This window comes from Bombyx mori, chromosome 17 (genome assembly GCF_030269925.1).
Source record: "Bombyx mori chromosome 17, ASM3026992v2".
NCBI lineage: Eukaryota > Metazoa > Arthropoda > Insecta > Lepidoptera > Bombycidae > Bombyx > Bombyx mori.
Genome location: NC_085123.1, coordinates 11062095 through 11078657, shown reverse-complemented (window position 1 = coordinate 11078657; position 16563 = coordinate 11062095). Strand labels below are relative to the sequence as shown.

The window sequence follows — 16563 nt, the reverse complement described above, 5'->3', positions numbered from 1 at the left end:
GTGACACGTTCAAGGAGCGTTCATTCACATCAGCCAGGCGACCGGTCGTAAAACTCATGCCGAATCTCTATCTAGTAGGATAATATCCAAAATCCTTTTTTTTCGGGCCGGGGCCGAACCTCCTACGAGTTCCCCGCGCCTAGGGGGCGGGCAGGGTATGTGGGACTGGTCCGCGACTGTGAAACCGCAGGCCCAAGGATGTTTTTAGGGCCCTACTGCACTTAATGACTCCCCTGCCCTCTTACGTCCGATCTCCGCCCGGGGTCAGAACCCGGTCAGAGTAAGGGGTTCCCGTGATCAACACTATAACCAAACTCACGGTGCCACCCCGAGCATGGCCGACATACGGGTCGTCGAGGCGATAGTCGACTACCAACGACGTCGGTCCCGCGGTACGGCGCCCCTACCAGGCCGCCCGGGCGATGCCCTTGGTATACCGGGATATCCCGCTGGATCAGAACCAGCCTGCCGGGTCGGAACGCGATACACCGCCGACCGGGTTGCTCTTCCACAGTGTGTTCGGCGACGACAGCAACGACGGCAATGCGGACCGCATGGAAGGGTCAACGGACCCATGGCCAATCTGGTGACACTTTAGTCTGTATTAGTCCCTATTACATTAGATTTATAATTTCGACTGTCCTTCTCTTCGCGACGAATTGAAATGAATAAAAGTTACAACATTCTCCACCATTAATGACTCAACACAACAACTATTTAAAAAAAAGTTTTTAATTTAATAATATGTTTTATTTAGAATTATTATTCTCATTCTAACTTGACCTTCCCACTAAACGCTATTATATCTTCACAGCTTTAGGCCTAGTATACCAAAAGCTTAACATGTTCAAGTAGCTGTAAAATAATTTGAATTTGTAAGCGAATTCAAATAACAATATGCTATGTGGACCCTAGATGATAAGGAATGCTTAAAGTTTTTTTTTAATAGATAAAGCAAAACCTGTATGTGGATATTGTCATACAACTGTGTGCAACACTGTGTATTCCATACAAATGAATCCATTACATATGCCCTCTGTAAACGTTGCTTAGATGGCAGATGACAGAAGTTAGAATAGTGAATTGCCTGCCACCTAGATAATGCACCGTCATTTAAAATGCAGGAGCTTGTTAAGAATTCAGTTAACAATATTTTAGTCGTGATGGCCTTAATGGACTTCGGTATAGATGCATTCATTAAATGTAAATTCTGCCTAAGTTTTTTGGCGTGTATCTGTGGTTTTATAGTTTCTCTATTTTGTGTAAATTATCGTAAAAGGATTGCGAAATTTAAAAAATGTTATTGCAGTTACAATTTATATCCAAATACGGATCGAGTCACTTGTTTGCAGTCCTCATTTTGAATTTGCGGGCTAAACCTCGGAGAACGCTGCTACCGACTCTCCAGTGAATCCTTTATTTGATTTTAAGATACATGTAAGTTACTGCATATTATAGGCCGAGAATATATTCACGTGAATATCAACCTACCGACATGTGATCAAGAATGAAGCATTACTAGAGGTCCCGCAGTAGTCGAAATTTGACTATAATTAATTGGAATTGTAAGTTTTTACACTATTATGATTGTATTTTATACTTCTATAATCACAAATTTCGCCAAGACTATACTATAAAAAATATACACAAAGAAAAACAATATATAATCTTTTCTCTATTTGACCACAGACGTCAACTAAAGAACAAAAGTTTGACAATAAATAGTATGCATGCGTGTTTGCGTCAAATACATGGTATGTAGTGTGTGTTATGTTTTCTTTATTGATTTAATGTATCTTATATGCATTATTTAAAAAAAAAATTAGTATTGTGCACTTCTTCTCTATATTCTCTATAAGTGTGGAAAATTTCATACTTCTCCGTCCGCGCAATTTTCGTAAAAAGGGATACAAAGTTTTTGCTTCACGTATTAATATTGAAGCATTATAAAAACCTATTGAAGTTGACTCGCGTACGGTTGTCGTCGGCAACGTGTATGTAACACGTTGAGCTCAGTATTTGTCAAAATTTCTTTTCATGTAATTGTTTAGGACAGGAAATATCAAAACATATTAATTGATTCGTCAGCGCACGGTCGAGCGGAAGTGAGGGCGTTCAGACCTAGCCGTAGTGGGCGGGAGTAATGCCATTAACGAGAGATTTTAACTCGAGCACAACTCGGCATTGTTTTATTGGGTCACATTACACATATCAACTTAATACGCTTGACGTCCTATGTATTTTACTCTGCTAACATTACTAATGACAAAACAAACATATTAGAGTAATTTGCATTAGCACACAGTTATATTTCGGCGGATAAGCGCGTGATTTCGTCCATTAAAAACAACATTTCTGATATTTCAATGTAATATATGTATATAGCTTCGCTTCTGGATTAATTTTCTTGATAAATTTAGTTGATTGATAGGTTTGATCAAAATAAATAAAAAATAATAGATTCTATTTAGTTTCAATAATTGCATATATGATAATGTCACCATATTGTCATCATCAGCTACAAGCAATTCTACTACTGAGTTTGAATTTCCTAACTCCATAGACCGTGCTGCAATAGTGTGCTTTGGTTTGAAGGGTGTGTGGGCTAAACGTTGTAGATGTCTATGGGTTAAAAGTAAGCACCTAACACCAGATGGGTCGTGAGCTCGTACGCTCATATGAAAATTAAAAAAAAAACATGTTATATTTTGTGCTTTTCTCTACATCGGTGAAATGTCTCATCGTTCACCGGTTCCTATGTGCCTAACACAAAAAAACCTTTAGGACCGGAGTAGTATTTCGATTATGGTATTGAAACTTTTACCTCATATTTCAAGGCGGCCTTCCCTGGTCATCGTTCTCGTCGAACCCGTCGCGTAGTAAATTAACCCACAGACCCAGCCCACTGAGTTTCTCGTCGAATCTTCTCAGTGGGTCGCGTTTCCGATCCGGTGGTAGTTTCTGCGAAGCACGGCTCCTACTAGGTATTAGCAACATCGTCAGGTTTGAGCCCCGTGATCTCACCTACTCTAGCCTGGTGACTATGACATGGTCTCTCTAGACCATTAGCTTTGGTAGAAATAAAAAAGGCGGCCTTCATGCTGCAAGGTTAGGTGGCTTATCACAAGACGTGCCGGGAGATCGTATAAGCATTTTTTTTTCTGTTTTCTAAAATAATAAACGTAGTTTATTTTATTATCAGTGCACATTTTTTGTTTAAACAATTGAGAAAAACAATTAATTAGAAATTAAAATAATAAAAGAAAACACTCTTTGTGAAAATAACGTGCATTTAAATATTTGCTTTGTAAACGGACGAACAATAGGAATTTGTATGAAAATAAACATTAATGTTCGTAATTAATATTAATAGTTACTTACGAAGTTCATACATGTGTTTAATATTGTCAATACTCTCACGACTCGTAAATATGTTTTTATTGACAAAAAAGCTTGCGAGATTATTCTGCAAACATTATCGAAATTCTGATGAGAACTTTTTGCGACAAACTACTTTAATCAAACTATTAGAACAAATTTCGTTAACGCAGCTTGCACTTATAGGAATTGACTAGGATTTTTTTCCTATCTAATTGCTGGTAGCCTCGAGGCCAGCCAGCCACCTATACGCCGATTGTTAGGCAAGACGTTAGATTAGGAGAGCAAAAGCAGTACTTCTCTGAATCTACCACCGTGGGATGTGTTTGTGCGTTAGGTTGCACCTCAAACTCTTGTCAGATTCGACGAGTTCGACGAGAATGACTAGCAGAAAACAACACTTATTAAAAAAGCTTTATGGCTTCTTCGTGAGACTTCACTTTTTCTCTCTCTGACTTTTTAGTGAATGCGTGTGTGATACATTTACTGGTGGTAGGACCTCTTGTGAGTCCGCACGGGTAGGTACCACCGCCCCGCCTATTTCTGCCGTGAAGTAGTAATGCGTTTCGGTTTGAAGGATGGGGCAGCCGTTGTAACTATACTTGAGACTTTAGAACTTATATCTCAAGGTGGGTGGCGCATTTACGTTGTAGATGTCTATGGGCTCCAGTAACCACTTAACACAGGTGGGCTGTGAGCTCGTCAACACATCTAAGCAATAAAAAAAATAGTTTTGGTACTCAATAATATACATAAGCCTTGTGCGTGATCGACTGTATAACTTCAGTATTTTATTTACCTTTTTTTTGTATTATTGTTTTATATCATGTTTCAATTAAATCATTTTCTTTGCAAAATTAGCGAAAAAAAAATTTATTTTTCATTTCTTAACAGGATCCCCTGAATGCATGCGTTTTAATTATTTATTCTTATCGTAAACAAGGAGTGGCCTTTTATTACAAACAGTCGTTACGTATCGCCCACAATAAAATCACATTTCGTATCTCGAATCTTTTTTTTGGCGTAGATGGGGTCCACGCCCAGTCGATGCTCATCATTTTGAACATGAACATAAACATCACTACGTGATTAGCGCTGCCCATTTCGTTACAAAAATTCTCAACTACAGACATTCCTTGTGAAGCAGTGTCCGTCCCACGTTCATTGCCAGTTTCCACAATACAGGATATACTAATTTAGGATGTTTCGTAATATTTAGAAGACGTCTTAGTTTTGTTTACTTTTGTGTTTTGTTCTTTGAGTTCTATTGTGTTTTTTCTTAGTAACATTCTGTAATAATGTTATTGCGTGAAATTTATTTGGGATTATACATACGGATTTGTTTTTTTTGACCGATTGATTGTAATCGATATTAAATCGATTACAGTACGACTCACAAATATCGTATTTTATAAAGTATACAAAAAAAAAACATGCGAAGATAATACTAATTTAGTAGATAGTTATTACAATCATGTATATCATTGTATGTACCAGATTAGTATTTGAGGCGATAATTTGCGTTTAGCCGTAGTATAATCTTAACCTCAACTTGCAAAGGTGCGATGCGAAGCTGTTTTTTTTTATTGCTTAGATGGGTGGACGAGCTCACAGCCCACCTGGTGTTAAGTGGTTACTGGAGCCCATAGACATCTACAACGTAAATGCGCCACCCACTTTGAGATATAAGTTCTGAGGTGTCAGCATAATTACAATGGCTGCCCCACCCTTCAAACCGAAACGCATTACTGCTTCACGGCAGAAATAGGTGGGGTGGTGGTACCTACCCGTGCGGACTCGCAAGAGATCCTACCACCAGTAAACACCATGAAATACACAATAACAGGCTTAGATGTTCATGGCAATAATCTCTGAAGTCCTCAGTGTACCACAAAAATTTACATTGAAGACTGAAGTAAGTTTTCACGTTAACGTAATCGCAATTAGCGATTTAAAGGGGCCGAGACGTCTTGCACTCATGACACAGTGGACAACTCGTTCTCAAGTGCAACGTAGGGTTGGCACAATAATCAGTTGTTGGTTGGTCAATAATCAAAATAATAATTTTTAGTAATGACATCTTTTCAAATGTCGATAAAGCATAGACAAAAAGATTACTTTAATAATAATCGCTTCAAAAAAAGAAATGTGTCAAATTAACGCGATCTAAGTATGATGGTTTATAGGGTTCAGCTTAAATACAAACAGTAAATGTAAGCTACGTCTTAATGCGACTATTGCTAAATAGTTTTCACACTGATATTACTGTGACAAAATTAATCTAATATACCAATTTTCAATGCTATATTCAAATTAAATTATAAATTTACTTAAGAATGTAATCCAAATCCTAAATGTCATGAGAGTAATAAATATTGGACTAAACATGTGTAGTTTTATCTATTTAGGTTATTCTGTGCATTAAAAATTAAAGAGATACCTAATGTTTAGTAAAATATTATAGAAAAGATGACAGTATTCAGATTGCAATGCTGTTTATTACAGATAATTATGAATAGTATTGAAACTCATTAAATTAATAATGAATGGAGGTAAGCAAAGTCAGTATTGTCTGAAAAGAATATGTAAATAATTTATTATAAGAGTCTATTATAAGAGTCCACATATTGTCTATTATAAGAGTGTCAACATTGGATCGATATGATAATTATTATACAACAAAAATGCTTACAGCTGCTAGCGGAGTTTCTTTACCGACTTTACTTAAGTATTGTTCTGCGAAATAATTACTTTGTAATGAACTAGAGAGATCGCGTCAACAAACAATATTTGTATTAATAACACCACTCTATACGTCATAGCGGTAGGCAAAGGCTTGGCTCTGTCCCTGACATTGTTGAATGAGTGACGGTAACATTAGGTGGGCCGTATGCCCGTCTGCCTACTAGGGCAATAAAAAGAAAGAAGGAAAAAAATATATGTGTGGTGTCGTGGGGCACCGGATAGGAACGAAGTTCCTTATTATAAAAATATTAATTTTAAGTTATATTCGAGGTATAAAGAAAATAAAATTGGAGGTTTCGCAACAACCCACGGTCATTCGGTAACGTGCGAACTTATTGTGGTACACTTCATTCACGGTTGTTTGCATAAGAGTTAGTGTATTGCGCAAACGAACGCTCTGAGATCGAGGTCAATGAATGATAAAAAAATATGTTATTTTTCTACGTTATTACAAAGTTAAGTCGTACACTGTGTGCATTACTAATAAAAATCTTACGTTACGGACGTTTTTCCCGGTTAGGGTACCCCTCCGCATCGTGCCATAAGGAACTTCGTTCCAAAATCATTCATATTCATACATAGCATATATCTATGTATGTAGTAGTTTGTACTCATTTGTATCGATGTCCACGAACATATTGTCAACCCTATTAATATCGAAATTCGTACACCGCCAACTGGCTGAACAACTTTCGCAGCTCGTCTCAATCATACAAGTAACTATATTACATAATAGTGTCGTCCGTTCGCAAGTAAAATTCAAAGGTAACAATGCAATGCTTTTAACATTACCAATAGTTCACTTATTTGACCTCATGACATTATACAATGATTGATATGTCTAGAATTACGCAATTGTAAAATGATTAAGCTTGAAGTTACTTATATATTAAACTACTTTTGACATTATTAGCTTAAATAGAGCATTAGATTGATAGATGATTTCTTCTGATCAGTTTTCTACATTAATAATGTGATTCGTTTTTAATTAGGGATGGCATTAATATTTAACAAAAATAGGCCCCCTAAGTAATGTGTTCTAAAGCTAAGAATTTAGTAATTTACTCAAAAAATAAAGTCCTAAGCAAGAATTATGGTCCTAAGTTGTAGCTAAGCTATTTATTTTTTTATTTTTTTTATTGCCTTTGTAGGCAGACGAGCATACGGCCCACCTGATGGTAAGTGGTCACCGTCGCTCATGGACGTCAGCAATGCCAGGGGCAGAGCCAAGCCGCTGCCTACCATAAAGAACTCTCCGCAAGCCTCGTTTGAAGAAGGACATGTCATAGCGCTCGGAAAACACCGTGGAGGGGAGTTCATTCCAAAGCCGGATGGTACGTGGCAAAAAAGATCTTTGGAAACGCACTGTCGATGAACGCAGCGGTTCCAGATAATATGGATGAACTCTGCTCCGATGGCGGGAGGTGCGATGATAAAAAGGAGATGAGGGAATCATCTCGAATAATTCCTCAGAGCATTCCCCATGGACCATGCGGTATAAAACACAGAGAGAACCGAAGTCCCTCCGTAGACCCAGAGATTCCAAGCGATCCGCGAGAGCAGGACTATCGACCATCCGAACAGCCCGTTTCTGTATGGAGTCAAATGGAAGTAGCTGGTATTTGGGAGCCCCGGCCCAGAGGTGAGAGCAGTACTCCACGCGAGGTCGGACCTGCGCTTTATAAAGCGCAAGTCTCTGTCCAGGCGTGAAATACCGCTTCGCTCTGTTGAGAACTCCCAACATTTTAGAGGCCAATTTGGCTTTACCTTCCAAATGACTCCGAAACTGGACATCGCTCGAAATATCGACCCCCAGAATCCCGATACTCGCGGAAAGCTGCAGGGATACTCCTTGAAATTCCGGCGCCATGACAAAAGGGTCCTTCTTCGCAGTGAACGCGCAAACCTGTGTCTTCAATGGGTTGAACTGAACTGAACTGAAAATTGAACTGAAGCTAAATCGATTTCGACAACTTCAGTAAATCATTTAGGTTCGTTTATAATTAAAATTAATTTAAAGGCTTAATTTGTCTTTTATTATTATCGTGTTATAATTAACTATTTGATAAGGAGTATCTTTATTCCGCACGGTTATGTACCACCTATTAGCCGCGTCGCAGTCATGTGTTCCAGTTTAAAGGGCGGGAAAGCGGTCATAAAATACAATTGAAACTTCAACCTCACGCCTCATGGAAGGTGGCGGTATTTATGTGATATCTATGAGCTCCGATTACCACGTTGGACCAAGAGTTTATTTACCCGCTTGCGTAATCTCTATATATAAAAAAGAATTGCTGTTCGTTAGTCTCGCTAAAACTCGAGAACGGCTGGACCGATTTGGCTAATTTTGGTTTTGAATTATTCGTGGAAGTCCAGGGAAGGTTTAAAAGGTGAGAAAATATAAAAAAGCTCGGAATTATATAAAAGCAAACAATTTTGTTTTTCCTTTGATGTATCTTTTATTTATAGATTGAGGCACTGCGAAGTCTGCCGGATCAGCTAGTAAATAAATAAAAATTACTATTCAATAACGAACAGCAAATACACGAAAACGTTTTGTAGCTTTTGATCCAACAAATATTATTCAGAAATGAGAGGTCAAGTTTTATAGCGAATTGCGATATCTATTAGAATTAATTTGCAATCAATTTCAATCGCTGTGCATTTGTAGATTTATCATACGATTTGCTCACGAAACCATGAAGGTCCTTCTACAATACACGTGTTTGGATCAAAATCGTTTGTCATTGTTGGAGATCATGTGATTTCACATGGTTTCCTGAACCAAATACTGTTTAGTCGCATTTTGTTCGTTGAATAGACTAATATAACGTGTGACCTTCGTTAGGGCCTTGAGGAAATACGTACAATTTAAATAGAACCGTTCAGCTGAGTAAAGTGAATGTTGTCTAACCTAATTGTAAATAGTTCGGATACGTTTCGACTTGCTATTCTATTATAAAATTGTACAGAATAGGACGATAAATCGGTAGTAAATTCAGTTATGACCTGAAGATGGAGGCCTGTAAAAGAATACGTAAATAACTTTATGTATTTATGATATGAAAATATCATGGGCGTGTTCATTGATGTACAGAAAAAAACCGTCATAAAACTAAAAACAAAAAGATTAATTTCTAAATTAAGTAGAACAAATTTTCTACGATAAATATCATATCAATATTTAATAACATTTTCTATTAAATCAGCGAAGTTCTAATGAACTGATGCAGCAGCTGCTTATATTTGCACAGTTGCAACAAATGTTTGAGTTATTATTATATTAATTATATAATAATAACTCAAACATAATATAAGTTTTGATGTAAAAATTCTTGAATTTTTCGAGTCTAGTCAAGAGAAATTTCTGATTTGTAGCCGTCGATATTCCAGGCAACCTTGTCCCAGTGGCGTTGACAATCGGCATCTAGTTATATCGGAGCTTGCGTGGGCGCGGGATCTTTCACTAACAACGCGTTTGCTCAAAACACTTCATTCGCTTGCACTAGCGTATCGTTTTACGAATTCCTTTCAGTTTTCTTTCTTGATAAATAAATATTATTAACCTATTTGGTGAGCTGGGTGTGAATCAATTGTTTTTAAAGTGACTGTGATCGTAGCTAATATTAAAATCAGATGCTAGTTCGTTATTGTATTTATCACTAAGTGTTGTGTCGGTGATTAGTATAATTGTGATGAGGTATTTTCAGTTCTGTCTGGTTCTCCTCTGTAGGTAAATATAATCGTTATTTGCATACTTTTTGTTTTTAATTCGTACCCGATGATTAACGTAACGCAGTGCTTTTTATATAGAAATTTAATAGTTTTTTTTTTGATTCGTAAAAAATTATCACTTTCGGTATCGTGAGATTTTAAATTAGTTTTTTTTAGTTTTAGCTTCTAGAAACATAATATGCATAATTCTAAAATTGATTTTATTTTAGACTCTTGTTAATCTTTTTTTTTTACTTGTTATGTGATAAAGTTTAAATAAAACCCATCTAACGAGAATATCATCTTTGCCCTTGAGATATGAAGTCGAAATTTCAATTGTATTGCATAAATATTATCTTGCTTTTCACGTTGGAAGCAAGAATGACTTCTCCAGGGCAGAAATAGGCAGTATGCTAATCCACTTTTTCTGAAAGAAGTTTGCTTTTAGCATTATGATCGTCTAATGTCCTTTTTCGTCGCGTCTTTTCTTTGTAATAAATTTTATGATGTAGAAGTACCTATATGCATATTCTATTCTAATCTAAGAAAATCATTATATTCTCACTATTTTTTATTATAAAATTCTATATACTTGTGTATATTGTAGTGAAATCGTTGGCGATGACTAGCACGTTTTCATATAGACGCCTGCCCTTGTAACGAAATAAAATAGTCAATTATGCATTTAAATAATACGTCATTATGGCGTAACAAAACAGCTTATACATATTTATTCTTCATAAACCTTACCTAAAGTCCTCAAATCGCTCATTAATAAATATTTTTAACATTTAATAGAGGATAAAATTTGATATGATGAAATTATGAGATTAAAAGAGTAAAAATTAAATACGATTCATAGTTTCATAACTTCTAACAAGTTTTAAGAATTGTGAATACAACATATTTGTTTCATCACTATTTTCAAGCAATAAAAATCCAGATAAGGTAAATGACTTCCTTCTAATGTAATGGTCTACGAAGGTCACAGGTGAGTGGTTATTGTCACCTAATGACATTACCAAGATCGCAAGCACAACCAAGTAAGTAGCTGTCAACCGATACGTAAACAAAGAATATATTTATTAACTTATAAATAAAAATATCTAAAAATTAAACATTCAATACAAATTTAAATTTAATTTAATTTTATACGTCGCGTATCATACCCCCATTGTTTGCTTTTGAAGCACATTATAAATGATAGTGGTCGTAATAGAATCTTTAGTATGATAATCGATCATCGGTCACTACTTCTATCTATTGCTTTTTTCAATTATGTGGCGTCATGCTGACGTGTGGTGCTGTCAGAATTTAGTAAAAAGGGAATCGTAGGTCTATTGAATTTAATTTTTCTTTGTCGTATCACTCTCGTCAAAACGGTGAGGCTCACCTGATGGTGAGTGGTTACCGTCGCCCATGGACTTCAGCAATGCCAGAAGCAGAGCCAAGCCGCTGACTACCGCTTAATACTCTCCACAAGCCTCGTTTGAGGAAGGATGTATCATAGCGTTCGGGAAATATCTCTCGCTCGTCATTCAGTATCATTGCTGTGGGCAAATGTTATGCGCCTCACGAAGAAATCGCCACTTCTCCCAGTATGTGGTGAGCCTGGTACACTCATGTAAAGAACCACCAATAAAATTAAAAAAAAAAAGTAAAAAAAATAAGACAGAAAATATCATACTCGTAAATGTACTAAACCCATTTTCGTTACGGAATTACTACGAAAGAAAAATTGCAGAAATTAGCTCGAAGGGGCAGGCATCTGGTAAATGAAAGAGTGCCTACTCTGATTAGTATGTGAACAGATTAATTATGAGAATTCGACTGCTACGACAGATCTTCTGACCAGTTGACAACTACCACAAGTCGCTAAATAGATAAGGGAGAGCTAGTCTTCTATTTTCTGAGGTTTTCGCAATTCGTAATATTATGCTATTAACACTTTCACTGTGTACCTACAATGGTTTTCTTTTATAAGATTTAGCATAGCGTCGCGATTACACTTACGTTCTTTTCGTGATAATGATCGAAACGTGATTTTTTTAAAGTAAATAATAAAAAGATCATAAAATTAAATCTTCTTAATTCTTAAAAATAGATTTTTGGTACATATATATAGCTTCAGAGTATACTTTTAATAATCAATTGATCCACTACATTACTATAAAATTAGTTCTATTTCATAGCCGGAAGAAAGAGCTCTTGGCCTATCTGGTGTTGATTGGTCAGTGTAGCCCAGGGGTCACTCAATGGCCTATCTGGTGATGATTGGTCAGTGTAACCCAGGGGTCACTCAATGGCCAATCTGGTGTTGATTGGTCAGTGTAGCCCAGGGGTCACTCAATAGCCTATCTGGTGTTGATTGGTCAGTGTAGGCCAGGGGTCACTCAATGGCCTGTCTGGTGTTGATTGGTCAGTGTAGCCCAGGGGTCATTCAATGGCCTATCTGGTGACGATTGGTCAGTGTAGCCCAGAGGTCACTCAATGGCCTATCTGGTGATGATTGGTCAGTGTAACCCAGGGGTCACTCAATGGCCAATCTGGTGTTGATTGGTCAGTGTAGCCCAGGGGTCACTCAATGGCCTATCTGGTGTTGATTGGTCAGTGTAGGCCAGGGGTCACTCAAAGGCCTATCTGGTGTTGATTGGTTAGTGTACTCACTCAATGGGTCTCCACTCAATGGGTCGACTCATTTTGTGCGGACCGCAAGAACACAGCAACTTGCACTACGAAGGTACGAAAGAGTACGAAAGTTTCCAGTGAAGAACTCTGGACAAAGCTGGTAATAAATATCCAGAACTACAAAAATTACCCTTGAAACTTCTTATTTTGTGTGGGTCAACATTATATGTGTTTGTGAAGTAACGTTTTCAAAGATGACCTTCATTAAGAATAAGTTTCGATCTCGACGATGACGAACATCTCCGGGACTTAATATCAATAGCTTGCACCAATTTTGCACCAAACTTCAGACAGATAGTCCGCCACAAAAAAAGTTATATTTCACATTGATATGTAAAAGAATTCTAATTGGTGACTCCTGGTATAGCTCATAGACATCAACAACACGGATGTCGCCACCCACCAACGCTTTCTTAAAGGTGTCACGTTGATATTTACAACAGCTTGTCGTCAATATCAAGATAAACTAGATGATGACCCAGCTTTGCTCTGTTTTTTTTTGATAACGCCCTCTTGTTGTGTCTTTAAAGTTAGTTGCCCTCAATTAAGAAAAATAGTATTATTATTCGCCAATAGATGTCGGGAAGAGTTGATTATTGAAAACACGAATAAAACAACATTTTCTGAAAATAAATCGTAGCTAGATCGATTTAGCCGTTTCCGAGATTTAGATTATATATATATATATATATATATATATTAATATGCAAGAATTGCTCGTTTAAAGGTATAAGATATAATAGTCTTTATAAATCTTATCAATAACTTGAAGCATTAGCCTATATAGTCGCAGTAAAAGCCGAGAGTTTTTTTTTTGCGTTCGAACAATACGTATGTCATGTATGTATTGATCCGAATGCCTTCAAGTTCATTTCTAATCCCATTACAATAAATTATTATTTACGTTTCAGCGTTAACGTAAGCATTTCTTTCACACGATAAAACATTTAACATTCGACTTTGTTTCTTTAAATGCAAACGGTAACAAGCCTATTTATTACAGCTTTAACAGTCGATTTGTTTTTGTTATAAATCAAATTTAAGGTTAATGATACACCTGATTTTTTAAAATTCGTCTCTAATTAATTAAAACTACTTTTATGGCTTACTGTAGCGTTTGCTATTTTTAATACATATAATATGTAGTATTCACGATGCTTCGAATACATTACAATTTTCATAGTCACGGATGACTGACCAACTTCGTATTTGTGTTTACAATTTCTGAAACTTACTTAGTCAGTATTTATTATTAGTTCATCATTATTGTTACTTTCTTTTGTTTGGTGAGTGGTCGCCGATGGACATCAACCAAGCCAGAGGGATAGCTAAGGCGATTTGACTTGTACAACGCCCAGGAAATACTATGATGGGAAGTACATTCCAGAGCCAAATTTTACAAACCTACCTTGGGTGAATATATGATGATGAAATATAAGATGATTATATGATTTAAATCTCCCACGATATTTTATATACCTCGATTGGCGGAGTCTATAGAAGAAGACAGCTTAACCACTGTCCCACAGTTCAAGCCGGGATGCACTTTGCGGCAGAAATAAGTTGAATGGTAATACCTATCCGTGGAGAATTACAATATGCCCTATGCTTAAAGTCCTAAGAGTCCAGTTAGGGCAAAGGGCTCCAACGGTATTTTGCCATCGCGATCGGTCTTGGGATACGCGCTCTGCTTCAGGCCAGGTTAGCTTGATTGTCTTTAACTCCGCCCCCACAGTACACCACCAGGTCTGCTTGGAACGACCTACTTTTCGCTTGCCAGGTGTCCACTTCAAGGCTTGCTTCGGGATGTGTGTGGGGTGCCTTACCACAGCTTATGCTAATGTGAATGCGTTCTTCCAAATTAGGCAGGCAGCGGCTTGGCTCTGCCCCTGGCATTGCTGGAGTCCATGGGCGACGGTAACCACTCACCATCAGGTATGCTCGTCTGCCTACAAGGGCAATTAAAACAAATAGGTTAAATCAAGTTCTTTTGAAAACGCGACAACAACTATAGTTGCATAATATCGTATTATTTGCACGTAATACTACAGAAATTACCGTTGACCTCAGTGGTGCAACAGGTTGATAACATATTCTGCAACATTAAACCGTTCTTAGTCAGAGCGTCTCGGAACCCGTCTACGACCTTGGCTCTCAACCAACCGGTAATAAACCGGTACATTTATATATAAACATACGCATTCACTTGTCAGTGAGCACGTGCTGTGCCTTGTAAGGAACTTTTGATCTTTTTCAACTTTCAGAACTAGTAGTAGGGGGAGCTGAATTCGTTTCCAAATGATATTTGTGCACCTGATGGTTGTCTGGAAGAGATCGCTCTTATCGATAAGACCGCCAATTGTACTTTTTTGTATTTAATGTATCGCACTGTTTATTTGTTTTTTGGCGTACAATAAAGAATACTCTCTCTCTCTCTCTCTCTCTCAAGCGGGTATTTCGTGATTTATTCAATATTTTTTTTCATTATCAACCCTTACTTAACCACCCCCATCGTGCCAGCGATCAGATTAGCATTCATATATTATTAAAAATACGTAGAACATTTACGCTATCAATATCTGACGCGCTCGAGTATGTCCAAGCAACAGATTTTTTAACAAATTTGAAAATCTATAGCCGCTTCCCCCACCGATGAAAAGGTATAACATTATATATGACATTTTATTCTTATTATCATCTAAGCTTTGCGGCCCAATAGGTCTCTATGACGCTCGAGTAAATCCCCATTTAGCATCGTGGGCTCCCCTACTTTAGTAATCGAATATTGTGACCGCGGTCCTAGTGTTTAGGTATCTTTCTTCTTATCTTAGGTATCTTCGACTTTTCCAACAGGCATAGCCAAACTATAAACGTATAGAATCAGGCAAGCTGTCTGCTCGTCGGATCTAGAAATCAATAAAAAATAACAGTATATACGCATCATTGAAACTGCGATCTGTTAAGCACGCAAAGGGACGAGCCATCGGTCACAAGCGCGAAAACCATTTAAATGAGATTACAATTTTTTTTTATTAGTAAATATTAAAACCAGTTTACAAACAAGGCCCTGCACTGATAACATTAACAAACAGAGGCTGATTAACTTTCACGCACCGTCATTCTATCTGATAAATATTGACAAATAGACGCGGCCGGCTCTATGATATGCGCGAAATATGAATAGTACAATCCATATGAATTTAGTTTAAAAATTAAAAAGATGTGTGGTGTCGTGGGATACCGGATATGAAAGAAGTTATTATAAAAATATTAATTTTAAGATCTATTTGAGGTATAAAGAAAATAATTATTCGGAAAATTATTGATTTTTTTATTGATAAATAAAAAAAAACTACCTTACAAAGTTATCAACTTTATTTTATTCACAATGATTTACAAAAATATATATAGTAAAAATATGTTATTTTTTGGACGTTATTACAAAGTTAAGTCGTACACTGTGTGCATTATTAATAAAAATCTTATGTTACGGACGTTTTTTCCCGGTTACGGTACCCCTCCGCATCGTCGCTAAAGGAACTTCGTTCCAAAAAAAAATCTGTTAGACCGCAAATTTAACTAAATGTGCATTTTTTATGCTGGAAATAACACACATAAAAAATCTCCGAAAGTATCCATCCGAAAGACTTCGTAATATAATTAAATTTGGCGGTGATAGTAATTTTGCGAGGAAAGCGCTCATAAAGAACGGGTTTGCACGTAAGCTAAATCAAAAATTGAATTACCATCAACCGCGGGCTACGTCTCTTAAAATAAATAATAGTTTAAAAAAACTAACAAAATACGCTTTTATAGAAAATCCAACTAAAAAATAGAAAATAAATTTTAATGAATTTGAATTAAAAATAGTGTGAGAAAAAATGATTTTATCGTAAAAAAAGGATGGAGTGCTTTTCAGGATATCAAATTAACCCTTATATCTGTTCATAAAATATTTATAGTCACTGATACCATGCACATTTTTTTCTCATTTTTTTAAATACTGAATTGTCATTGGTCCTTAATAAGCATACCAAA

General features: G+C 36.6%; 1 protein-coding gene across 2 annotated transcripts in view; it reads left to right on the top strand.

Annotated features, from left to right (window-relative positions):
* LOC101743856 (extracellular serine/threonine protein CG31145) overlaps positions 1–16563 on the top strand; it is a 122092-nt gene that overhangs the window by 30197 nt on the left and 75332 nt on the right. The window contains exon 1 of one of the 2 annotated variants that reach the window (XM_004932460.5): positions 9613–9856. The exons of the other annotated variant lie outside the window; for it this stretch is intronic. Coding sequence (XP_004932517.1) covers positions 9819–9856 — 38 coding nt within the window. The 5' untranslated portion in view covers positions 9613–9818. Of the gene's footprint in view, positions 1–9612; positions 9857–16563 lie in introns of those variants that run through there. 2 annotated transcript variants of the gene reach the window in all.